Source organism: Lissotriton vulgaris, chromosome 2_1, assembly GCF_964263255.1.
Source record: "Lissotriton vulgaris chromosome 2_1, aLisVul1.2, whole genome shotgun sequence".
NCBI lineage: Eukaryota > Metazoa > Chordata > Amphibia > Caudata > Salamandridae > Lissotriton > Lissotriton vulgaris.
Window position 1 is genome coordinate 1,869,773,761 of NC_141687.1, and position 26,929 is coordinate 1,869,800,689.

A 26,929-nucleotide genomic window follows, 5' to 3' on the forward strand; every position below is an offset into this window, starting at 1 on the left:
CTGCCTCGCTGGGTCTCCAAGAGACGGGCCACTTGCTGTCCAACTGAGGTTACCACAGGGCTTTAAATGGCCCGGGTCTTGCCGGTGTGTAGTCAGGTGCCGAAACAGGTCTCTATAGGGCTCTCCATTTGTGCAGCAGTACCGCTCTTCACTGCCTTTTATGTAGCTTCAAAGACACTCGTTATAGTCTAACTCATCATGTCAGAACTAAAGCATTTGTATTGTTATATACAGCAAAGCCATAGTTGGTGCTTATTTATCATATGCAACTAACCACCATTGACAAATCAAATAGTCCTGGCTTGATGTGGGTGGAATGCTACTTGTTGTATTATATGTCTGGATGCAATGACAGAAGCAGCATAATACCAGTCGGGCGGCACACTATGCTAAATACAGATTTTTAGCTTATGTGTTTTTAAGCCACACCCTTAATTACATCGGCCATGCCCCTTTCAGAGACCCCCACCCCCCTAGTTTTTTCATCCAACTTGTTGCATAGTGACTAATCAACTGCCACATGCATTCACAACTAAAGACTCTAAACATTGTAAAATACTATTCAAGAGGGTGTCGCATAATATCCTAAAAGCCCGCACATGACTCCCAGCAGGCCATCACACAGCACCATGACCCCATGTCACCAAGGGCACCCTGATCCAGCTCTGGGCCTTTTACAAACCTTTGTAATCTAGTAATTTATTCCAGTTGGTTCCATAGATTGGAATCAAGATCATATGTATCAGAATTAATTTGGTTGTAAATGACTCATAACAAAACAATGAGAGAACAAGGGAATTATGGGATGGGTCCCTATCCCCGGTATAATGATAAGAAAAACAAAGAAGGACTGACCCTCTATGTAGATGTGGTACAATCACTAGTCTGGTTAGTACATGGACCCACTAGGTTTGTTTAAAAGACCCCTCACACACCAACCTAGTTGGTGTCATGCTTCATCATTGGGGTCCCAACTGGGTGGCCGAATGCCCCTCGGTTGTGCTACACGCCTGGTTCTAAAGCACAATGACAAAAGGATAGACCACAAACTTGAGTGCTATCACTTTGGTCAAGACTACCCGCACCGTGGACGATGCTCTGCAATGGGTCAAGAATGTCTGCTCTGCTGGAAAGAAAATAATTTCGAGAAAGTGTGTAGGGCATCATAAAGAGACATATGGATTTTTTTTAAAGAATTCGGGCCTCGAAATCACACAAAAGCAATACGTGATTGGAGAGAATGCTCCATCAGTTCTTCACAATCGAGTATATGGCCACATGCCACCTACAGATCTCAGCGCCCCATGTTCTGTGACTTGAGATATCTCACCTCTACTTCTCAGGACAGTGATGCATATGTTTGCATGGTTGCTGATCATGACAGGTTAAAGAAATACTTAAGACTACACATACGAATGGGGAAATACTTGGCCAAATTCGTAGAGGACAGTGAGGCATCTCTTAACTAAATCTGTGCTATGAAATGCAACAAGATGAATCCGAAGCCCAAGCTACAAACAACTGCTGTTCAAGTGTAAGCCTGGATGTCCAAAGAGCCAAAATTTAGACTCTCAACCATAACAATTGCTACTTGTAAATCAATTGCTTTCTCATGAGCATCCTGTACCTTATTCCTTTTGTTTGTATGGCACTACAGTCTAATTGTATGATTTTTCTTTTTCTAAAACGTTAATAAAACTATATTCACACCAAAAAATGCACTGTAAAAAAACAAAGGTTACAGTGACATTATAGTTAGGTGAAAATGTCAGTTAAAACAAAACCACTGAAATTCACCAGCTTTGGCTATCTAAAGTAGCTATAACTCGTGCCCTAAAATAACTATAAGTCACACCCTCACCATGCAATACTTCTACCCTCACATATTACATCACTCATGACATGTTCTGTGACTGCATTGATAGCATCCCTAATGACATCTGAAATCACATCAGGGATTACAACAATGTGCATGACATACGCCCATGAGAGGGGGAAGAGCCCAAAGAGTACCTTCACTGAGCTTAGAAATAAAAAAATGCATTTTTAGCAGGATCTGCGGATCCAGACAGCTGGAACTGCATACACTACGAGGCCCCTGGTACTGCAGTTACTAAACATGGCCTTGGTGTCAGGCAGGCCCGGACTGGCCGTTGAGGGCACCGGGCAATTCCCCGGTGGGCCGCATGGTTGGGGGCCGGTTTTGGGCCCCTGGGGCCGTTTTTGTTACAGGGCCGTTATGCTGCAAAAACGGCCCTGTAACAAAAACGGCCGAAAACCGGCCCTGTCAGAGAGCGCGGTCGCACCTCTCCCCCCTCCCCTCTCCTCCCGGAGGGGGGGAGGGGGGCCGGCCGAGCACTTTGCCAGGGCCGGTTCTGGTTCCCAGTCCGGCCCTGGTGTCAGGGACCAGTGCAAGCTTTACTGACCAGGGCCGGAACTGGGGTACCAGTACAGTGGCCCCTCCACAGGTCAATGATGAATGACCTGGTTTGCAACACCAAACCAGGAAGCATCAATGGTACATCAAAAAAGAGTACAAAACAACAGAAAGCAGGTTCTCGGTGTAGATCAGACTCACCAGCCAACCACTGTTGTACAGGCTGTACGCAATGAGTGTTAGCTGTCTGTGGCAGGTTGGGATCAGGCCTGGCAAGCGGCTAGGCCTTGTGGATAATCCCCACAGCACAAGTCTAAATGGTCAACCATGTAGCCCACCTCCATTGCGTATGGCCAAAGCCCAGGGAAGTCTTGGATGTTATGTTATGCAGATTTGTAGAGCACACTATCACCCAGGAGGGTATCCTGGTGCTGAGCAGGTGTGAGTCAAACCTAGGGCCCAATGGGACTACTACTCGATAAGCCAGTTCTTGACCTTCTTGTGGAATTGAAGTGAGGAAGGGGCTCCTATGTCAGGTTCTGTGCTGTGAAGGAGAAGGCCCAACTGCTGGATCTGGCTTTCGGTATGCCTGAATTATGTGTAAGTAGGAGTCTGGATCCATCAGAGTGCGCGTCTTTGAATTCTGATATTGTGTAGGCGTTGGATAAGGATAGCATTGCGGACTGTGTCAAAACCTACAGAGAGGTCCAGGAGGATGAGGGCCACTGTGTCTCCTCCATCCAGAGCCATGCGGATGCCATCTGTGGATGCGATGAGGGCAGTTTCCATGCTGTGGTTGGGTCTGAAACCAGACTGAGTGTTGTTGAGAAGTTGTATGTGGTGTACGACTGAAATGAAGAAGAAAAGGGATGTGCCGATATGATATATGCTGTTCAACATGCCTGGCACATGGCCGTGATTCTGGGATTACCATTGAATGCAGCATCTGAGGTGGAAGATGCAGTATGCAGGTTGCGACCGTGACTTGGAATTGTTAGTGTGGCATCACTGCAGTCGTTCCATCTCCTATCTGCATCTTCATGACGGCTTCTGGTGTTGTCTCTTCAATTTGATTTCTCCAATTGTGCGCAGTTAAATTTCCAGTACATTCAACATATCTTTGTCCTGACACATGGCACGCTGGCAAGGGTTGTGAGATTTGTTGTGACATTTCCTCGGGAACGACACTACGCAATGAGTAATAATGCTGGACCACATATGTAATGCCAGCATCTGCATCCTCGTCTGGAAAATGTCTCTTGCATCCTTGGCAGCCCTCATCATGACCCAGTCCTGGGCTACGCTGGCAGAGTGCTGTAGCCTGAGTGAAAGAGGCCGCGGCTGTGCCTCATTACTCTCTATGTTCTGTAAGTGGTTGCACATGGGTCTGTGGAATGACCTGTTTCGGGTACGTGAAAGATGATCCGTCTAGTTTGCGCCTTTGAGGCATAGTTTCCCTCACCCTAACACTTGCACAGGCATTAGCGTTTACGTTGACGGCCACTCTGACTATGCAAGTTCATTTCGACTCCAGCAGGATTTATATGTAATGTAAAGGCTCAAATCAGAAAATGTGGCGTGTTGGCATATACATGCATACACTTCATTTGTGTTTATTGAGTTGTGCACACCTTTACGCATGTCCTAGGTCGGATCTGGCCTCTTTGTGAATGCAAACTTTCTTGCAACTTGTGCACGTTTGGAGGAACGCTTTTAATCAGTTCTCGAAACACAAGTACAATTTTCTGTTCGGCAATGGTGGAGTTTGCCAAAATAAACATGTTGCGGTGATTAAATTTCTTTTTTAAGCACTTAAATAAACTGCAATTAAGTGGACCATGAACGTTATAAAATGAACAGATAGTGCCTGCAGACCCGCGCTGGTCTTTGATTTGCATCTGCTCGGTTTCTTCTCACACCTCGTCGCCACTGCTGATTCTCGAAGTCACTATCTGCAAAGAGAGAATGTTACTGATTACATGTGCGAGTGGGCACCTGCTGCTGGGTGCGGGGTGTTGGAAAGCCCTCAGCAGCAGTCAACCACGTGGCAGTGTTCTGTGTCCCCACAATGTCAAGAACTGGATGAGAAGAGTGCAGATATGTATGTGCTGTAGTAGCTTACCTAAGAGGAACTACAATGTTTCGAATTCAGTGTTAGCGGAGATGGAAGCCAGGGCTGGACTGGGAGCACAAACCGGCCCTGGCAATGAAATCTGACTGGCTGCTGGCAGGGGGGTGACAGTGGGAAAGTAACACTGCTGCTGCTTTTGGTTCAGGTGGCCGATATTCCAGCAATCCTGTACCAAAAATGGCCCCCACCAGTCCAAAACCAGCCCCCACCCTCCTGACCTACCGGGAAAACGCCCGATGCCCGCTGCGGCCAATACAAGCCTGATGGAAGATATTGCCTAATAGGAGATTCAGGGATTACTGTCACACTATTGCCTACAAAATGCCCATAGTACTGTGGGGAACCGGATTACCTTGTCCAGAGTGAATTTGGAGGAGTGGTGCGTTTACCGAAAATGGACCATCTGTGCTGGTCGGAAAAGCAGATCTTGGCAAGAATGCATGAAAGTGCTGTATCTCTGTGAAGTCCCCCAGCATTGTGGCAGAAGCTTCTCTGGCAAGGTCTTGCTGTCTCTGACCATTCCCAAAAGTTGCTTGCTGTGTGCACAGCTGCAGTTGGAGTGGGTAAGATGCCGCAGCAGGGTGTGAAACTGCAGACATCAGGGTCGGCCTTAGGCATGTGCAAGCTGTGCACCTGCACAGGGCCACCAAACCCCAGGGGCCACCACACCAACATATATCCTATATATAGTAATCCTCTGAGGATGGATACACATTTGCGTGACGGCCCCTGGCAGGAATTTGGCGGCCTCCAGCTCTGTCCCACTTCCAAACACCCTGAACCCCCCCCCCCTCTTCACTGGCCTCTGTCCGCCCCGCCCGGACCCCCTCTTCCGGGGTCCCCTACCTACGCTCCCTGCCCAAGGCCGCCATGAGCCATCTATTTCGGGAGAGTTTCTGTATTCCTCAGATGTGCTGCAACGCCATCCTAATGGCCACATGTGCAGTACAGAAGCTGCCAATACCATTATTAAAGGGAGATTCTATGGCACTACTCTTCACCTGCTTTTACCCCAGTGCGACCTTCTTCTCATCGTTTTTTCATTTCTGAAACCTGATGGAATGAGATACTCTTCAAAAGTTATGAACTGTTAGTCGCACTTCTGTGCACAGCTGCCCTTCCTAGAAGCACCCATGCACTAATTTAGAGTTTCTTAAAGATGGGCCTAGTGGTAGGAAAGAGGGAGGAAGAGAAAGAGGACATTTCGCTAAGAAAAAGAGGATGGGCATTTTGTAAATGCTTTGGATCAGTGGTTCTTAATCTCTGGACTTTTGTGGACCCCCACTTAATGATTACTGGAACCTGTGGACCCCTACTGAATAATTTGTGGAATCCGAAGACCCCTCAGAGTCGTTACTAGAAACCAGGGACCAGAACCTATGTATTTTTGATGATTTGAACAGCCAAACAATATCAGCATTCATCAAAGAAATACACAAGTTAGTTAATATTTTATTTAATTCACACACAAATATATATATATTTTTTAAATTTTAATGGGAAGTTTGGAGCTTTTCTAAAATCAGTTGAGGCCACTCATCGTCCACACTATAACCTGTTTGATGCACTTGCACTGCTCTCATAGACCAATCTTAAGATACTAACTTCATTTATAGCCTCTAAATTCAAATTACTTCACGTTTACAGAATGTTTTAACATTTTCAGTTTTACATTTTGCTTCTTTATTTTATACACTCTTTATTAATCTGTTAATATCATTTAATTTTCTAAGCAGTCACGGACCCCCTGAGTAGGCTTTGTGGACCCTGGGGTCCTCGGACCACAGGTTAAGAACCACTGATTTGGATAATTTTTGGTAGAAACTAGCATTAATGCAATAATTATTGGCCAAGTCAAACTAACCTGCTGCATATAAATAAGGTGTATCCTAAGTACTTTGCAAAAACATTTCATAGAGTGCCTGCAATCTCACTTTCACTATTCTCCAGCAAAGGGTAGATTAGATCAGGTCTGAGAAAGCATTACAACGTGTTCGAAGGTGATGCTAAGTGATGTCTTATGTGAGTGTTGTGAGGAGCAGGCTTAAAACGGCATTATTGGGCCCAGTGCCTTGTACTTATCATAAAAGCAATGCTAACAGTGGCTGATGTTTCAGAGCCGATTGGGAGAAAGGCAATGCACACTTCTGGAAAATGAGCAACTCCAGGGCATATGGAGACTGGTGTCAAGGTCTGGATGGACGGTGGTGTGACACAGGGTGATGAGAATATGAACCGAGGAATGGATGTGACGTTACTTATTACTCATTAAGAGTCTGTTTGGGGTGGATAGAGAAGTCATGCTAACTATGTACAAGGGCCTTACTAACAAGGTACATTTAAAATTGCACCAGATGACCCAGCATGTGCTCTAGATAGATATCAGATTGATAGAGCTGGCTACCTTGGGGCGCTCTACACTAGTTCACGACGACAGCAGTTCATAGGTCCTACAAAGCACATGCTGCAAATATGGAAATTGGCTAATTCCCAATTGGGTTGGGCGGACAAACTAACCAAAATGACGTCGTTGTGGCATTCGCTAAGGCTGGGTATGCTATGCCGCCATCATCTGGGATTTGACAGGTGGAACATGCTTGGTATCTCGACGGTAGGAGACATGATTAAAAAGGGTAAGATCCTTCGATTTGAGGAGTTGCAGAAGACTTACCAATTGGCGCCCACGGAGGCCTTTCGGTATTTACAAATAAGGCATGCTTTGACGACGGCATTTCCCAGCTGTGTAGACATACCAGAATCATCTCCTTTAGAAGATCATCTACTAGATGGGCACCTGCACACCAAAGCAGTCTCCCTCACGTATAAGAAACTATGCAATAACATGCCAGACTCTTTCGCACAGCTCAAGGAAAAGTGGGAGGGCGATCTGGGTGCCATAGAGGATGAAGACTGGAGGCAAGCTTTGATGTCTCCGAGAGAGGCTGCCATCACACTTAGGTCTGGTCCAGCTCCGTGTTTTCCACCGCTCATATATGACAGGAATCATATTAACAAGGATAGGGACTAGGACTGACAGTAACTGCTTCAAGGGCTGCGGGCAACCAGCTACTTACTTCCACATGGTGTGGGACTGCCCAGCGATACACAGCCGATGGGGTAGAATTGCAACACATATGCAATCTGCACTGGGGAAGGATATTACACTGACTCCACGATTAGGCTTACTCAACATCTGGGAGGCAACGGACTTGATGGAAACGGAAAAACAATTCGTAACGTTGGGATTCACGCTATTCAAGTGAGAAATCGCATGGGGAAGGGGAGGAGTGAAGCCACCTGAAGTAGCACTATGGAACAGGGAAATGGATAAATGTATGGTAGCAGAGAAAGAAGTGTTTATAGCAAGGGGGTGCCTGAAAAAGTGGGATAGGAAATGGTCCAAATGGAATCAGTACAAAGGAGAGATTTGTGTGTCTCCCATGGTAGAGCTGGAGCTGAAACGACATGGAAACGGAACTCAAGATATGTAAAATATACTTTGGATTGAATTTATTATACGTGTGAAAATGACTGTATGTGATGCGATAGAATTATATGCATTGAACTGTGAAGTCTGTCCTTCTTTTTTAATAAAAAAAAATGATTTAAAAAACAAAAATTGCTCCAGAGGGCTCCAAAAAAGCACATGAGAGGCAATATTAGCGAATTGCACAAATTATAAAGGTACTCTAAAAAACGTAATTGACAAGATGCAAGACTTGAGTTACTCCAAGGAAGGGCTTAACGAGTTACTTTTCTTTCCAGTGATGGAGAAATAGAAGGGTTGGTATGTGGCAAACTTGAGTAACCAACCCTTCTATTTCTCCCTTACTGGAAAGAAAACAGTGGTAACTGGTTAATCCAGCAGGATTTAGTGCGAAAGGGATACTTTCACCGAACAATAGAAGAAACAAAATGGAAAATCTCAAGGCAACAAGATAAAAAGAGCAACAGTGCAAAATTTGGTGATGAATACACTGTCTGCTTTTGTAATCCTTGCATGTTTCATGAGTGCCGTTGTGCTGGCATGGAAATTGAAACGTGAAAAAATCAATGGGGGAAGGGATCACTTGTCCTGAGTAACCAGGGTTTTATTCTCTTATTCGGTTCCGGTGCGATTAAAAAAAACCTCATTCACGTACCAAGGTTCGATAGGCGGTATAACTTGATTCTCCGCCTTGTTGTTAGCAACATGACAGCATCATCACTGGGTTTGATTGTATGCTTCCTCCACCCGGAGGTAAACCACTGGTTAGTACAGTAGTGATTTAGTGATCAAAAAGATGGGGTTGTGCAGTTAAAAAGGCTTCTATAACCAGTGCTGATAAATTTTAATTGGTGCAGGAAGGAAGGTCTGGTTAAAAAGATTGGGCGTACGAAGGAAGCTTGGTTAGGAGGCTTCCGCACTGTGTTATGTCCATAAAAAGGTCGACATGTTTCAGCCACAAGTTGCCCTCAAGGGGTCAAGTTGGCTTTCTTCAGGACCTAGTATCGCTAGTAAAAATAGAGAACGGTGAGGTAACCTTATGTTTTAGGTTAGATTCTTAGAATTACTTATCTAGAATTAGGAAAGGCCTTGTAGTACTTGTGGATTTTGAAAAAAGGGGAAGGGGGTGACAAGACAGACAAGTCAAACATATATAGATAGCGTCAATGCGCAGTATCATAGATGCTGTTGTGCTAAATTACAAGAAGAAATATTAAGAAACTTAAAAATGGCAATTCTTTCTTACAGAAGGAAAAATTCTCTCGTTCTCATTTAGGCAAACTTTCTCTCATTGATCATATTGTGCATGTTGAGAATCTATTGATCATGTGCGTGAATTGGTGTCTAGAGCGTTCACGACTAGATCTGTGTGTAGACAGTGAATGCTGGTTTGCTAAAGGACATAGTCCTGCTTGTCGTCCTTAATATGTAACGGCTGGTGGATTAACTATTACTACAGTCGTTATCTTTGGCCGCAATGTGAGCTTAAAAACAGAGGCGGTCCTGTTACGTGTATTACATGTCAAGCAAAATGGTGACGACGTATGTCTTCTGGCTATAGATCAAAGGGAAGCTATCCGGGTAATGCGCGTTATTCTATGCATGCTCCTTACAGTCATAACTCTCGCAACAATTCTGTAAAACCTCTGAACTATAAATCTTAGTTACTGGAGCACTTAAGATGTCATCTCACAAAAACATGGCCCCTCGGTGCATTGGTGTCAACTGTCAAGGCGGCGTGCTGAGTATATGTTAAGTTGAGAGTTCACTCGCTGTCACCCGCTTTAATTTCACCTTGATATATGAGGCGTTTACGGTGTAGGCTACTCCGAATTACGGCAAAACTAAACCCCAAAATGCATTGGTGTCAGTGCGGCGCAATGTGTGTACTTAAATAATTAATTCAATCGCTTTCACCCCCTGCTTGCCCTATACCCCATACCTTTTTTTCAGGCGTGCTGAGAGTGGCTGTACCTGCTGAGAAATGATATACACATTTCGTATTACACACGTTTCCACATATACGTTACGGTTTTGTAGCGGAGAAGTTCTTGCAGCGTTCGTACTACCTCCTTTGCAGTTTTGTCACGACTTGTGCTATCTCTGCCTCTCAGTCCCCGGAAGCAGAGGTTGCTTGGTTTCCTGCCTGATGTAGGTCGGAGGAGGATAGACATGTAAAACAGACTTTGTGCTAATGCTGTAATTAAATGGAAATAAAGTGAACTTATACTGAAGTGTCAAAAGCCCAAAAACCAAAATTGTTGCGTTTGTGAGAACTAAAAAATGAAAATTTACACACCTGCTTGTATGTCAGTATATCATGTACAGAAATATCATCTGTCATAAATATTATGTCCTAAATACCATTTAAAAATTGCATGCCACTGGGTGTTGATTTTCTTTCTTTTTTAACAGTTCTTTATTCAGTACATTTTTACATTAGTCCCTTCCCAGCTTTAGTCCCTCCCCTTATATTTTCTAATATTGACTAAAATGTGGAATTATTTTTGTAGATGTTATTTAGGACACTATGTTTGTCAAATGATATTGTGACAATATTCTGGTACCACACCTCTAAAACGACGTGTTTGGACTGTCATAATTTTGGACAGATATCTTGTGAATGATTTTTCATCATGGTAGGTAGGGTTCAAGGATAATTTACAAAAAAAGTGATGCCTGAATTATTTTTCTCATTCAGAATTCCTTTGTGTTTTTCTAGTGAGATTCAGATTTGGAGTATCTGTTTGCGTCAGACCATGGTTGGTAACCAGCCAGGTAGACCTGATCATGTTCATAGCGATTTAGATTATCTGGAACTTTAGAGCTATATGAATAAAACTGGGGACAAGGGCAGCCCTCTTCGGTCCTCCACACGGAGTAGCCCGTATGTCGCTCCTGGTGGCTTGTTCTTTGGTTTAGCGCCTAATATTGCCAGTTTACTAAGCAGTCCTTGTGTCCTCTTGATTGTGATGACATATGATAGTACTCAATGTTTCGCGAGACAGCAAACTAAAGCATACTTTTCTCTCTTGTTTCTTCTTCAGGACTGATTTCTGTGTGCACAAAGATGAACCATGTGATACAGTGGGTAAGTCGATATGGTAGATACACACGCCCCATTGCACTATTGCGACCTAATTGTCATGGTTCTTTCTTACTAATATGGTGTGTCCCAGTGCAACACCCGAGAGCAGCTGCAGGTCACTGAACTGTTCACGTCTACTCGTCTCAGACTCATGCATTAATATATAACTCTGTCAAGCTGCACCTGTTTTAGTGAATGGTAATCCCAAACTTCCCAGACGAATCAAAGCCACAGTGGAGAAAGTTACATTTTTATTGTAAAACAAAATATAGACTCAATACTTTGTTTCAATTCAATTGTTAGAAATTAAACTCCTCCAGAGTGTCACATGAGATGTAAGTTCCCTTACATCCAATTCTGTTATTTAAAAAGATTACATCTATTTTCTCTTCTCCCTATAAGAACGCTCAGCATTACAGTACAAATGTACGCATTCCAGACCCTTACTGTAACACTTTCACCAGTTTGAGTCCAATCCAGCATCTGCTTTTTCAGTACACCTAGTGACTCTCTCTTTAAATGTGTATAAGCTCAACAGATACCATAGCCATGCATTGTTTTGTATTGAAGCCTTCATTTAGCTCTTCATATCCTTGTGGAAGTCGCAAAGAGGTTTGATGATGGGTGGCTATTTGGAAGGCATTATGAAATGCATGGTTGGAAGAATATGGGTTTGTAGTGTGACATTTGTGGGAAGTGTTGGGTGTGGTTTGCGAAGTTTGGAGACGTGTTCCAAACAGGAAGGTGTGAAAGTTAACAGGATTAGAAACAGGGCTTTGGCACTCTTTGTAGTTCAAGGTGGTTGTCAATGATGTGTATTCTCCAGAGTGTGGCTACCTCGAAGGAAAAGGAGCTCCCCCGATGGCATGGTCCGCAGTGGGGCACATCTTCAGCAGAGTGCTTACTTTGGCTTACTTTTGGGAGCGGTGAGGCATTTTGCAGAAGAGAGAGTGGTCCAGCTGCATTCTGGGTTCTTTGGAGTCCCTGAAGTAGGAAAATGCATGTACCGCGGTAAAGATTGTTGGAATAACTAAGACGTGAGAGGACCTTAGAGAAGGTGGTTGGAACTCATGGAAGGAAATCTAGATAAGGGAAGATGCAGGAAGGAAACTCTGTGGTGCATGCTCCTTTGGTCACTTGATTATCATTGAGACAAACCATAAAGGTTACACGTGCCGACTTAGTGCTCAGAGTAAATGGGTTCCTCGTGCAAAGAATTTATTGCGATTTAGAATCCCATTACAAAGTGGAGTGATCGAAATCACCTCTGTCTGCCATTGGTTGCTTTGTGACACTGCACTACGACTTTATGGATACTCACACAATAAGAATGTACACAGGCCCACGTGGCTTCGGTAATCCTGAATGAGTTATTCCAGGCCTAGCCACATCCCCCCAAATCATTATGCACACCTCTCTGGGCAAATCTTCATTGCAAACTGATGACCATTGAGAATGTTTGTGGCAGAATGAATTGAAAAGGCACAATTCCTTAGATTAAGAACACTGTCTAACTTACTGTATGTATTACTTTTTTCAGTTAGACAGATGCATAGGGCACATAAAACGGCACTGTCATGTACATTGGTGGAATATACTGCACCTCCTAATAGTCCAAATTTTTAAAAACATGTAAAACTATAGTTCTGGTTACTCCACAATGTAGAACATGGTTGCTAAAAGTCAGTCCTCCTGGTTAAGCAAATATCAGCTGTGCGATAGATTCCTCAGCAAGCAAACCAAAAGTCCACACTGACTTGGGGCTCACTTTGCCAGGCTCTTTTAGTTGTACGGGCATCTATGTCATGGGGCTATGGCATTGCGGTCAGAGCTGCCAACCTTGGAATTGGGTAACCAGGATTGAGCCTCAACCAATACTCAACACCCTGTGGTTCAGGGCAATCAGTTAATCTCCCTTCACAAAACCGGGCCAGATCCAAATGGGGCACAACACAAAGAGCAGATGAAGAGATCCAGATTCCAGGAAGAGTTCTCTGCAGAAAAAAATCAAAGACAAAGACCTGTAACTAGCAGTGAAGAACCCACTGACAATAAGTAAATGGAGCAAACTAAGTGTGAAGAAACAGGAAGTCACTTATAGGAAGCAGGAAGTGGCACACCTCAAACTGGCCAGCCATAATGGTCTGAAAAACTAAGAGGCAGTTACTAAAGAAGCCATGTTCAGCTCAGAATAGTATACTATGTTGCGTCCTTCCCTATGGAGTGTGCAACCTTCAGAAGGACCTTTCTTGGACCTAGAAGTAAAGTCAGAAAATGCCTCTGAGTCTTTTTGCCAGATAAGAGAGCTACAGAAAGAAATAGAATGCACCAGATTGCCCTCAGACGACCACCAGGTAGATCCTGACGAAGGTGACAGTCTGAATTCATTCAAGACTGCATTTATTCTCTGATGCTACGGCCCAGAGACATACACCCAAGGAAAAGCCCTGCAAGGTAGAGCACGGTGACCATGTGACAAGCCGATTTGCTGGGGGGGGAGGTTAGCGCCCTCTCACATTTAGGAAAATCACAAGCTTAGTGCTACACTCCTCAAAAAACACTTAAGGGAGATCATAGCATGACCATGGATCTTCTTGCACTGTATGACAATGCCTACCTTGGTGACAGACTCTATTGCTTTTAGCGAAGCACATTCATTCCATATATAAAAAAGATCACTGATTTGTAATTTAATCACATGTTTTGCTCAGATTGTTCATGCAGGGATTGTCCCATTTTCATAATAATTATAATCGCAATATATAGTCTTACAAAATCCCAGCAGGCAAATCACCGCTTCACAATTGAAATGCACAGATTCCTCCAAAAGAACCTTGTAGTAGCACTGACAAATCTGGATTTTCTTCGCATTGTTATCACAGTGGTGGTGCAGGTTCAGCTGATGGATTCCTCTTCAGGTGTGATTTCCTCCATGGTTTGTTGAATTTTCAGTTACCATAGAACTGTGAGTCAGACCAGCGGTATCTCCCTAGGGAAGCATGACATGATGCGTTATGGGCCGAAACATGGGTTCCACTACCAGTGCTCAGAGAGGCGCTTCCATGAATGTAAAGCAACTCAGATGAGCTGGGCTGACACATTCAGGATGAGTGCGCCTGCAATGTACAGCTCACCGCCTCACACAATGCATGTGAATAGTTTTAATACATATATTTTTTGTCGTTCTTGTTCTAGTATCAATGGCACTTGTTTAGATAATGTCAGTACAAGAATTCTCTATAAAGTTCACTCTCTGATAACTTGGGGATCTTTGTTGGCACAAACACCGGAACGTGCCAGGGCTTTGTGCGCGCGCCTGTGCTTCCTGTTGTAGATTATATCCCTCAGACTGCCCAATGCTCTGTCATTGTGGGTTGAATGTGTGTCATGAGCTAAGCCATTTATGTTATACCCTTGGATTTGGTGAAGTTTCCCAGAATAGTGGGCATCTGTTTTTTAAAATTATCTTTTTCAAAAGTCTTTTATTTATGTAATTTGAATTCTGTTGACGCATGATTAGAACTGAAAGTTTAGAAGTGCTGCCTGTGCGGTGGTTTTGTTATGTTGTCATATCGTGAGTGATAACTGATGCATTTGGACCTCAGTCAAGAAGAAGATATGCGGGGAGGGGAGGCGAGGGGGTCGGGAGGTTAGGTTGAAACGAAACAAAAGTTTGGATGGGCAGACTTGTCTAGGACAGACATTTTTTTAAATTAATATTAAAAGTAAATTTTCCTGCCAAAGCTATTTATTAGAAACAGTGGGTTATAGGTATATATATTTTTTTTTTATAGAATCGAGAATGCAAATTTTGAAAGAAAAAGATTGCTATAGCTATAAACAGTGATATGCAAAATGTGTGGAATTTGCCTTCACTTAATTATGCAAAAATGTTGTTAAATTATTACCCATAATTACTCCAAATGCAAATCCGTCATTTAGCACTATATTTTAGTGTGAAATGCATCCTTGTGTTAATATATTTATTATATATTTACCAGAATATATATTCCTACATAATCCCAGCAGACAAAATCACTGATTAATGAACCCTGAGGACCGCCAGGGCTGGCTCTAGCTGTATCCCAATGTGCCCACCCCTGGGACATAGCTGTTTGCTATGGCTTGGCAGGAGCTCTACCACACCCACCAGAACATACTAAATGCTCCGCTTCTAGCAAGCAAGAGCATATAAAATGCTCTAGCTTGCTAGAAGCAGAGAACAATTGTCCTTATAGAGAGGGAATTGCATGTTCAGCAGCTACCTATCTGTCAAAGCAGTGCCTGCTACTGCAGAAGGCGGGGAGCCAGCAGTGACCGCGGGGGCCTTGAGGTTCCCCCTCACAGTCCCAAACACTTGTAAGTGGGTGCCCTGGGTGGTATCAGGACACCCACAGTATAGGCAGAGGATTGCGTCCCATGGGGGCAAAATCGGCCTGAGAGCAGGGCACCCCCATTTATTTCGTAAACATGACCATGTCATGAGTAATGTAATATGTGAGGTCATAAGCAGTGCATTGTGGGGGACATAAGTTATAGTTAGCTCAGGCAACTATACCTGCTGAATTTCATTAGTTGTGTACAATTTAAATTTTGAGCCTAGCTATAATGTTCATGAAACCTTTGCTTTTTTTATTGAATTTCTAAGGTTTTTAAAACTTCTATTTCCTAACTATAACAACCCTGCAACCTTAGGTTTTTTAAGTGAAAATAAAAAAACATATATACACACACACATATATATATTATAAATATGTTAGTATATATTTTTTGTATACTTAAAAAGCAAAGATTAAAGTGGCATTCTAGTTAGGCGAAAATGTCTGTTGACATGTTACATTTTAAACAAACAAAAAAGACTGATGTTCATTACCTATAGTTAACTCAAGTAACTTTACTACTTGTCCTTGCCATGCACAGTTTGTTGTCATAAATGAGATCATTTCAGATGTCGCATTCATGTAGTCAAGGATGTCTCAGAACATGTCTTGTGAGATAATAAGCAGTGCATGATGAGGGCATGAGCAGGGCTATTTATGGACAAGCGCAATCGAGGGAAGCCAAGTCAGCAATTGTAACTTTAGCTGGCTGCTCTTTGCGCTTGGTTAGGTTCTCTGCATTTTCTTGTATAGTGGTGTCCTGACAAGGCCTAAAAGATATAGGTCGAAGCGTGTCGCCATTCCTTTCATTGTTAGAGGCTTCATCCAAACAAAGAAAGGGATAGGAGTACCCAAAAGACAAGGAGATAAGACAAGTAATAGCACTCAACAATTTTCATGGTCCATTTTTACAATGCCAATAGTGTAAAGTAACAAATTCATTGTGACTAGAGAAATGTTTTTCAGAAGTAAATGATTCCATTGTTGTGTGCAACCAATATTTTGTAATCTATTCCTATAGAAAACCCTTTTATAGAGATGTTTTCCTACCCAGGTTGCATACAGTTATCCGGGTGACTCTTTATAACCTTGTGCAATGTAAAGGTAGGATATTATAAACTGCAGTAGGGATACCCTCCTTGATCTGCTGTACTCAGATTACCACTGGAAACTCCCATTGCCTATTGTAAAGTAGCTGGAGGAATCTTTTCTACCATTAGGGGACAGGAAGGAATTGTAAATTGAGATAAGTCCTTCTAATCATAGGTACAGTTAACCCAGGGGAGACACATAGCAAGTTGTACGCCATTGACTGAACTCCACTATTTATAATTAAAGAAGGCTATCCCTCATCTCCCACTGGCCTGAGTACCCACCTTTCCCCCCTCCACAGCCCCCAACAAACACAACACCAATATGGAACCGAGATACCCAACTGCGGAAGTGAACTTGGCACACCTTACCAATTGTTATTATGATTTTTTTCTAGTTTATTGCTAGTTTCTGTACATCTATGTGGCTTTATTATTGAATATAGCATATAGTCATTAATGAGCCAGTGATATACAAACAATACATGGAGCGACTGACCCCAGAAAGAATATCCTACGTTGCAGGTATCAATGAATCACTGATTCTGAGATACGATGTGAAGTGAACTTTTAATGCCTAATTGTTGCCCAGTCATAATGAAAATTACTATAACAATGTAATCAGGCGTAATGATTGTTGTGTAAAAATCTTCTGTACTAGAAATACCACTACACAAATGATATAAAAAATAATCACAGGTACAGTTTGAGGCAGCCATGGTAAGTCACAGGCCTGGTTGCATGTAATTCCTGTGTTTCTGTTTAGGAATTTACATTGTTCATCACATGTGCCTAACTTTAAAATTAGATGTTTAAACAAACCATTTCAGTTTTCTATTAGTTTGATGGACTCTGTGGGTACATAAATAAAATGAGGGTGGAGAACAGCATGCCTTTTCAGTTTGCTGTTGGTATTCTGCTTCTGAGGAGTGCAGTGATCTTTTTGGTACATACCAATGCAATTCCTGTTTTAGGTAGTCTGGCCCAGTTCCATGAAGGGCTTTCTAAACCATGCATAGAGATTTGAACTGAACACACTTCTTAACAGGCACCAGTGGAACCTTCTAATCTCAGCAGAGACTGAGGTATATTTTGGTATGCCAGTAAGCAGTCTGGCAGCTGCATTCTGCAAAAAGTTGGAATTTGTTCAGAAGCTTGAAGGGGATGCTCAGCCTACCCCAGTTATACTGCAAAACTATGGCCTCCAATGTTCAATATTGTTAGGTCCCTGAAGGTTCATGATGGAGGCAGTTTCAGTGTTTAATCTGTGACCCATCCTGCTCTGCTGCTTATCTTGCAGTGACTTGAGAAGAACCTAGAAGCAATGAGAAAAGTGGTGTGCAGCCTCCTATAAGATATACTAACATAATTAGGCTTTTCTGCTTTCAGTTTCTATTTGTTGTGAATTCCTGTGGAGAATTTTCAGCGTTTCTCAATGTTTTTAAAAACTGTAAAGATCAGTGGTTAACAGTGTTTACTCGCTTTTGCTCTATACAAAATCACAGGGATGGTGTTCTTGCAGTGCTAATAAATAAGTGTAGTATTTACTTTCTTACATCATTCATTCCTTTTTGTACATTTTTCCTACGTATTTCCTGCTCCTTACTGCATTCTTGGGGCGTTGCTTCGGGGGAGGGTGTTTGGGGTGTTACACCCCCCCTAATAAATGTTTTTTCAAATGAATAGTTGGGTATTGGTGCTTTCAGTTGGCTATGGTGAGCCTGTCGGATTTCACCTGGGATTCTTGCATAAATCTCTGTTTTGAAAGCCGTAAATGTTTTTTATTTTTTACAAAGTATTGTGTTTCTCTCATTGAGTACTTCTATTAATCCGTATTCCTCTCCCTTTCCAGTGCCTCTTAAGCCCCTCTCATGCAACCTGCTTGTCATATAGTGTATTTTAACATTGTATGCCAGTGCGATTGTTGGGAAATCTGTTACTCACATCCCCCCATCTTATTGACCAAGCTAAGAGCCTGCTGTATTCGCCAAACACTTTCACTGAATATGCTCTTTCAATAGACATTTCATTAGTTTAGTTTTATCTACCTGTCTAAATTCCAAGCACTCAAATCCCTCCTACCAGAGGCCCGGTCCTAGCCCATTTGAAGGCTATATAAGGAAAAAATATATTTCCAACTCTTTATGATTTAATTCTAGCAGTTAAAAGGTTAATGGGGAACATTTAAAACACATTTTTGCTGCAGTGTTCTTAAGACAAATGGCAAATATCTTGTGAATAAAGATTTTCTGGACATGAGTGGGCCTGCAGCACTGATTGTGTCACCCACTTAAGTAGGCCTTTAAACATGTTTCGGGCCTGCCATTACGGAGCCTGTGTGTGTAGTTTTAAACTAGCATATTGACATGGAAAAATAAACCTTTTGCCATCCCCAAACCTTCCTTTTTCAGACATATAAGTCACCCCTAGGGTAGGCCCTGGACAGCTTTGAGGGTAGGGTGCTGTGTATTTAAAAGGATGAACATATACTTTTAAGTTTTACATGTCCCTTAGTGAAATCTGTTAAATATTATTTTTTCTCTACTGCAAGGCCTGTCTGTCCCATAGGAGAACATTGGAATTACCATATTACATTTTATAAGTGTAAGTTCAAAATGGGAAGAGATCACTGGTTCATGTTTGGTGTCTCTGGAATCCTCATTTAAAATCCTAACTTATGGTGAAGTTCGATTCTAAATTGCAATTCTGAAAAAGCCACTTTTAAAAGTTAGCATTTTCTCGCCTTAGCCATTTGGTGCCTGCAGCCTATCTCTGGTCACATGGCTGGGCATAGGTGGCAGTTGGGCTTTGTGTATTCCTCCTAGACAGCCGTACACAATGGGAGATTAAGTGTTACTGGATGAGCCACCACTGGCCGGATAGGAGGGAAGAACATTGTGCACTTCGAAGGCATGCCACTAGAATCTTCTCCTCACTTCAAAGGCAACACTGTGCATAAAAAAAGTCCTAAGACACCACCACCACTTCAGCACACTTCTGGAGCTGTGGATATTCTTCCAGGAAGAAGGACGGCTGTGCTGCTGAAAGTACTGCCACTCTGCTGGACTGCTCCTCTGAAGGAGCTGCTGCCTTGCTGTACTGATCTGTTGCCCTCTTGCTTAGGGAGAAAGTAATGGGCCTGCAATCCATCTTGAACCCAGTAACCCAGAGTGACTACAAGGTCTAGTCTTTTGGCCTGCTGATCTGAGCCTCAGGGACATATAATACTCCTCAATAGCTCATGGACCCATCTTCAGCGAGCTCATGATCCCCAAGAGGTGCAGCTCAGGTCCTGGACCCTTGGTGTGCCTTAGAGGGCTCTTAATTAAAGCTTTTGGGCTCTTCGCAACCGTGAATGGGCCAGTTCGCACTAGCACTGCGCCGCTCACACCGAAATTCAGCACAAGCCGCTGACAGCCAGTCTGCGGCACAGCAACATCGATCGCCAGCATGAAAAGCCAGTGAGAAGCTTCAGCCTGCCCATCTGCGACGATTGGCCTTCTCCTCGTGCCTCTCCGACCGACCACCACCATTGACACTCTTGTTGCTTCTGGCGATCTTCTTCAATGCGAACAGGACTCTTAGCCTAAAAATTGAATAGGTAAACCTTCAGCGGGACTAATCTGGGACTGTATCCAACCCACGCTCGTTTATGGTCGGCTTGAACTTTTGAGTTTGACCCGGTCCAGCACAACCAGATGGCTATGGTTAGCACTCAACGCTTATATGCGCAATACTGCAGTTTACTCTTTAAAAATTAATAACTCTGGTTCTACTTATTGGATTTTTGTTGTTTTGGTCCTGTTGTATTTATGAAAGTCTGCTCTATTGTTCTAACCTGATGTGGAGATACTTATTGTGTGGTGTTTTCACAGTTTTACTGTTTGAATTGTTGCACACATTCTTTACACATTACATCTAAGTTAAGTTTGACGGCTCTGTGCCAAGCTACCAGTGGTGTTAAGCACATATTAATTTGTGGCTTGGTTGTGCCTTACCTTGACTAGGATTGTAGTTGCTGCTTGACCAGGGTTCACACCTCAGTCAACCAGTAACCCAATTTCTAAAAGTGATATTTATACATATATTGTGGAGCACTCAGGTATTGCTCGTCAATGTCACACTACCCTGTTCTTTGTCTCAGGGCACCTAGAAAGAACTGGAGTAATGAATGTACTATTACTGTCTGCGCAGGGCCTATTCCTCCTGAACATAACCATAATGTGGACAAGCCCACTATGGAAGTAACATGCATGCTGTTAGCGATAGGAACTTTGGTAGCAGCAAACTGTGATGTTTACAAAGAAGTAGCCGGGAGTAAAGAAAAATTCATAACCTAGGATGAATTGGTGCATTTACTTGAGCGGCGTACACTGTAACTTACATTTCATGTACATTACTGGGCTGTGGCTGTGTCCATGGAATTTCGTGTTTATTTAAAACTAGCACCAGGACCTCTAGGCACGATTTTTACAAAGCAAGTGGGAGGGTCTTTATTTATTTGAAAGCAATCTGGGAGCCTTCTTTCTGCATTAAAGGTGTGACAATTGCATAATGTGCTAAAGTGTGTACTGTTCTAGTAAATTTCTCATCTTGGGGGAAATAATGATCACAGCTTAATGTGTGTGCTGCAAGCCATGCATACGGGTGGTGTGGCCAAGTGTCAAGCCTTGTTTTGGCAACATATGATTTAAGCTTCAGTTTTACATATAGGCATTAGAAATGAAAGTTGAAGCTGGTAATCCTGGTGCCAAATCATGAACGCAGCTTACATAAGTACGTGGTCTCAGAATGCGTCCCATCACCTGAATGTGCTGGAACTGCGATGTCTTCAGCATGAGGTCAAACAGATCCCTACCGTGAATACACTAGTCCAGTAATTCATCCTACCCACATGTTCATCAGAGACTCAGAAAAACTATAGAGTTTCTGGTCTGGGCAATTGGCTGGAGAAAATGGCAATTTCTTAAAAAGGCTGCTTATTGCAGGATTTTCTGTTGTCCTGTTACAGTGCAGTCAGAGTTCTGGATATTGGCTGGAATTGATTGGCCTGTGCCTTGGAAGTCACTGGTCAATACTGTTCTGGCACCTCAGAGCCTCACAGTTTGGGTCACCCTCAACTTCATATGCAATATCGCTGGTTCAGCCAGGCACCATTGTTAAATTACTGTGGTTCGCTTTAGACAAGTTTGGGGCTCGAGTGGTACGGAAACAGGAGTTCTGTGTCTGTACACAGACTATGGCTTCATAGACCCCAATCACAAGTGATAGTCAGGGGGCCACAGAAGTGACTCCTGACACTGCACACCACACCGCCTATGCTCAACATCTGCTGGGCAGATGATGTGGGATGTAGGATGGTGTTCACAACAGTACTAAAGGGTTCCTAGGTTGGTGCATGGGAGTATGCCTGGTAGGCAAGTGCATTAGTTTGTTGTGTTTTTCTGGATCAGCGCCTCCTTCGCTGCTCCAGTGTGCCTTGAGCTAGTGTTACTGTCTCTCAGTCCATGGGTAGGAGCTTGGGTAGCAGGATGCTGCAGATTCGTAGAGCACAGTGAAGTGGTTTAGTATGGCTGCGATTTAATTGACCCATATCCTGTGCCTAGCTTCAGGGCGAGGATGAGCACGTTTGAGATACTGTTTTCTTTGGAGTTTGTTAACGTGGAATTGTTTCAGGCAATTTAATAACTTGTATAACATGATAAAAATACAAATACACATACAAAAAACTTTGAATTCATAACTTGTTTCATATTAAACTTTGGGTAGGTCCCCTATTATATTTATAGTGCAGTGCTGTTGCACCGAAATGCTTTTGTCGCTGCCCTTCCACCAACATCATACTTATGGCACCCGGTGGATAAACACTGTAGCTCTAAGTATAGAAAGCTTGTGAGAACCTGGACTTGTGGTTACTTCAGTTTCCTCCTCTGTGTGCCTCTCTGTCCATGGCCTACATCTGGCTGTACACATCTGGTCCAAAGGAAGCTCCTTTATGTTTATTGAAAAGCCACAGTACCCATTTTGTCTAATAATAGATTTAATTGGCATTGGAAGAGCTCCGGGTCCATTGTACTGACGTGCGCTCTCAGCATGCCTTTGTGAATGAAGGAGTGCCCATTCACATAACCTAAACTTGAGGCTTCTACATACTGCAACATCTGGGAGGTATGAGCTTATTTATGTTACCCCTCATTTGAAGCCACAACCAAACAGGAATTGAAGCCTCAAGTCATTCTGGCAGATTCCAGTAAGAGATACTGAGCCAGCTGCAGTCATTTTGTCTGGATTGAGGAGGACTGTGAGGTCTGCCTCTGTGCCCTGCCAATACCCTAGTTATTACTCTCTAGGCCCCTGTGCTTTGTTATCCAAATGGTAGAGTGCTTACCTGCATGGTGTGCTCATGGCACCTACTGGATTAGACCTTTGGTTGAAGCATGCCTCCTGGTAGTGAATTATTCTTTAAACCGCTTGATCCTTGTGGATGAACTTTTTAGAACAGAAAAACTACTTGAATTGATGACAATGGCAAGTAGGACAACAGAAGTTCAACCGGCTAGATGTCCACTCATGTCTACTCACTGAGTGGTGTGACAAGTATGTACTCAAGATTCTGGTCTACTGTTTTATTTTAATGCCAGGATTCTTGCCTTTCTTGGAGTGGAATGCAGGATAAGATGCAAGCAGAGCTGGTGTCTAGAATGCAACAGGTCATTTTAGGTGTTGCTTTTTTTTCGGAGCATTGGTTCAGTTTTTCTGACTGGTCAGGAGACTGGGTTGAAGAAAAGAGAACAATGGACAATGCAGAAGAGGAATAAAAGTAGAGAATATGAATGATTGCCTCTGGATTATATAGGGACACATACACACTCACCACTGACACAGGTTCTCACAAAATGACAAAAAAGACCATCGGGTATGTCTGAGGAGTCTATTTCTCCACCAATTCTAGCACTTGGGAGGCATATTTAGCCTTCCCCTGGCTGTCATCCAAATCTTCATGTTTTTGTGAAGTTTGCAGTGACTTATTTGACGTCCTGCCTATCTTCCTGTCCCACCCTCAGTGCCTGTGGAACATTTAGCTGTTCCAAAATTACAGTTCGCATTTGCCAAATTTGGCTATGGTGGGCCTGATTTCAGCTGCTACTGTGATACATTCTTGCTGTCCCGCTTCAGGGGTGATTGAATCGAGACACCTGGGCCACACATCCCACATTCACAGGCACTACTTAATGCTGACCTACACCTCGCTTGCCTTTCCGTAAAGCAATCTAGCCAGCAAGAGTTCTCACTTATACTAGGACAAGGCTATAAGCTGGAAGCAGGCTCCCATCACCGGAAGAAGTGTTAAACTGAGCCAGATTACTTGGCAAAACCAAAGGGGATGATGAACGGAGTGTTGAGCAATGCATGTATTCACCCCAGTCAACTGATTTGGGTTTAATCCATCATCATTCTTTAGCTCACACTGCCACCCCAGTTCAGACATGGCCATATGCAAATCAGTCTGACCTTGAGCCTCATGGGAACGGTCCAGCCCAAACTGCCGAGCCATGTCTTCCCTGGACCGTAAACAGGCATCCTGGGACCCGTTTCTGGCTAAACAGCCGTCATCAGCCAGGCTAGCTTGAAACCAGTGGCAAAGTGAGCAAGGGACCCACGTCTGGGCATACCCTGCCTACTTAGGGCGAACAAAGCAAAACCAAAGGGGATGATGGACGGAGTGTTGAACAATGGAAGCACTCACCCCCAGTTAACTTGTCTGGGTTTAATTCATCATCATTCTTTAGATCACTCCGCCACCCCAGTTCAGACACGGCCATATGCAAATCCGTCTGACCTGTCTTACTTGGCAACATAGTGTCCCAATCCAAACTGCTCTGTAACCTTGCAAGTACAGAAAAACACTGCTCCTAGAATCCCTTACAACTCCATGCAGGCTCAGGAAGTGCTTGGGGCCTATGTAGGTCTATTGAAGTTAGGCTTCACTTACAGCAACAACCCCAACAGATCCTATTAGTTCTCCATCTCCCCTAAGTCTCTGCCAGTCTAGCAACAGCAGAAACTCATACACACCAACATTCCATTACTCCAGTACAGTATGTCAGCCTCACTTAACCATCCAAGCACCAGCTCACACATACAGTGAAGCACAGCACACACACAAGTGTCGCAACACCTTGCCTATTTGGCTCTAACACCGCTCTTGACTAACTGTTCATTTCCCATCCCCTATCTAGTGGTCCAATAGTGAACTGATTACTTCTGGGCTATGGCCAGTATAAGAAATTGGAGTATTAGTACTACATGATTCAGCCACATGGATTATTAATCCTCTGCTTTCTTCAGCACCATAAGAACTATATATTGCTACTGCGGTGTAAGGAAAACAATTTTTTTGCATTACGTTGGAATAAATACAACCATAAAACCTGGCTTTCAGGTGTTCATATCCTCTGTCATACAAGAGATGCTGATGGCACCTGTGAAAATAAAAGTGATTTAAAACAACCAAAAAGATGAGTCTTATGCCATACATTCATATTTATGTACTGTTATGCAAAACAAGTCAACATCAGTTCTTATCTGAAAAATCATTATGCAGAACAACGTATTAGTACTTATGCTCACCAGTATCTGACGAGGAGAGGACCTCACCTCACCTGGCAACAGCTCAGGAAAAGAGGCCCGCTCTAAGGAAGAAGAGAAACCCTAATAATGATGTGCAGACTACGAGACATGTCTCAAGGCTGACCAATCATTCACTCTTCTATTCATTGTGAAGAGTTCAGTGTTTAAAAATCGAAAAAGCAAAAACATTTTTGGGGGCTGTGCCATAGTACACCTGACAATGTTATATCTGCATTACACGACACTAACTTGACACAAAGTATTTACAAACAAAATAAAGCACTGTCAATTCATGTTAAAATGGGCTTAACAGCACAAAGGTCAATACGATGGTGTAGTTAATGACTGCCAGTTCTAAAGAACATGCAAGTGTTTTATAACACCCTTTTCCGCTTGTAAATTAAACCTTGCTGCTGATTCTCTCCCACACCTTGCAAACTCTTTCTTCGTGATGACATACACCCATCATTCCTCAACCTGTTCTTGCAAGTTCCTGGAATATGCAACTTTGTCTCAGTGCAGACTAGCTCCGACTAGACCTGCAACCTCCTGAGCAGGAGGCCAGCTCATTCAAGAATGACTTCTAAGGCCGACCGTGGCCCTGTGATACCCATAGTTTCTCCTGAGTTACTGCTTGGAACACGAACTGGATTGATGGATCACTAACTCATGTTCTGAGCAGGAGTTTGCAGGTCTAGTTGGAGCTAGTCTGCACTGCTTCCACTGTACCTTAGGAGGGGCAATAATTCTTATTAAACCTTATTTCACCCTAAGGACACACATCCACTGAGCCCTGACGAAGTTCTCACCTGAGAACAAAACACGTTGGCTGACCGTAAAATCACCAATTTCAAGTGAATTAATTGATTATAAATAAAGACTGACTTGAAAACTAAGTAATGATTCCTTGGACTTCTTCACTTGGCGCATGCCCAAACTCTTTACGTATTAATTACCACACCTGCCTCTGGTGACGACAATCAAAATAGACAACAAAATTAAAACCTGCTGTCTTATCTTGCTTCTACAAAATAGTACCTAAGAGACTTGGAAATTAGGAGAGTGGGCGTGGTGTAGTACAGCAGTTTTATTATCAACCCGCAACCATATCTACTCCACAATATCAACTACCACTGCATCACCAAGTTAAATATATGGAGGTAAATATAGATCTTAACTCCACCTCTACATACATTGACGGTAGGCAAATATATTTTCAACACAAGTCAATGAGAAGTTAGCAACAGTAAACCCATGCTTAAGTACTTACATTTAATTTAATAAAATAGATAACTATGGACTAGCGATCATTTGAAAAGGCAGTTTTATTTTCCTAATAGCTTTGGCACCATTTAAAAATTCTGTACAACACTTTCCAATCAAATAGAGTTCATGGCTAGGTTTTGGCATGTTAAATGTCATATAGTTATGTTAAGAGATATAAAATAAAGGAGGATAAAAAACTTTTGTTTTTTCGTTTTTAACTGCCATAGCAACATCTGCTCTCCTACAAAACAAAAACAGCGCTGAATGGAATTTGACCATACTCGGCATGAAACTAGAACTTCACTCAGGTGTGTGCTTGATTTGGTATAATTGTGTAGTAGATTTCTAGATGCTCGTTTTACAACAGGATGTTAGGTGATAACATAACATAAATTCCACATGCCCCAGCGTTCGCGCGCAGCAGGCGCGCCGCGTGTACGGCGAAGGCGCGCCTAAGGCAAGCCCGTCTGCGCCCGTCC

The 26,929-nt window shown here is 43.1% G+C and overlaps 1 protein-coding gene across 2 annotated transcripts in view; it reads left to right on the top strand.

Annotated features, from left to right (window-relative positions):
- The window catches only part of ADAMTS17 (ADAM metallopeptidase with thrombospondin type 1 motif 17), a 1,053,865-nt gene that overhangs the window by 194,396 nt on the left and 832,540 nt on the right, over positions 1 to 26,929 (top strand). For both annotated transcript variants that reach the window (XM_086958065.1, XM_086958066.1), the window contains exon 7: positions 11,043 to 11,086. In XM_086958065.1, the coding sequence (XP_086814191.1) occupies positions 11,043 to 11,086 (44 nt within the window). The remainder of the gene's footprint in view (positions 1 to 11,042; positions 11,087 to 26,929) is intronic.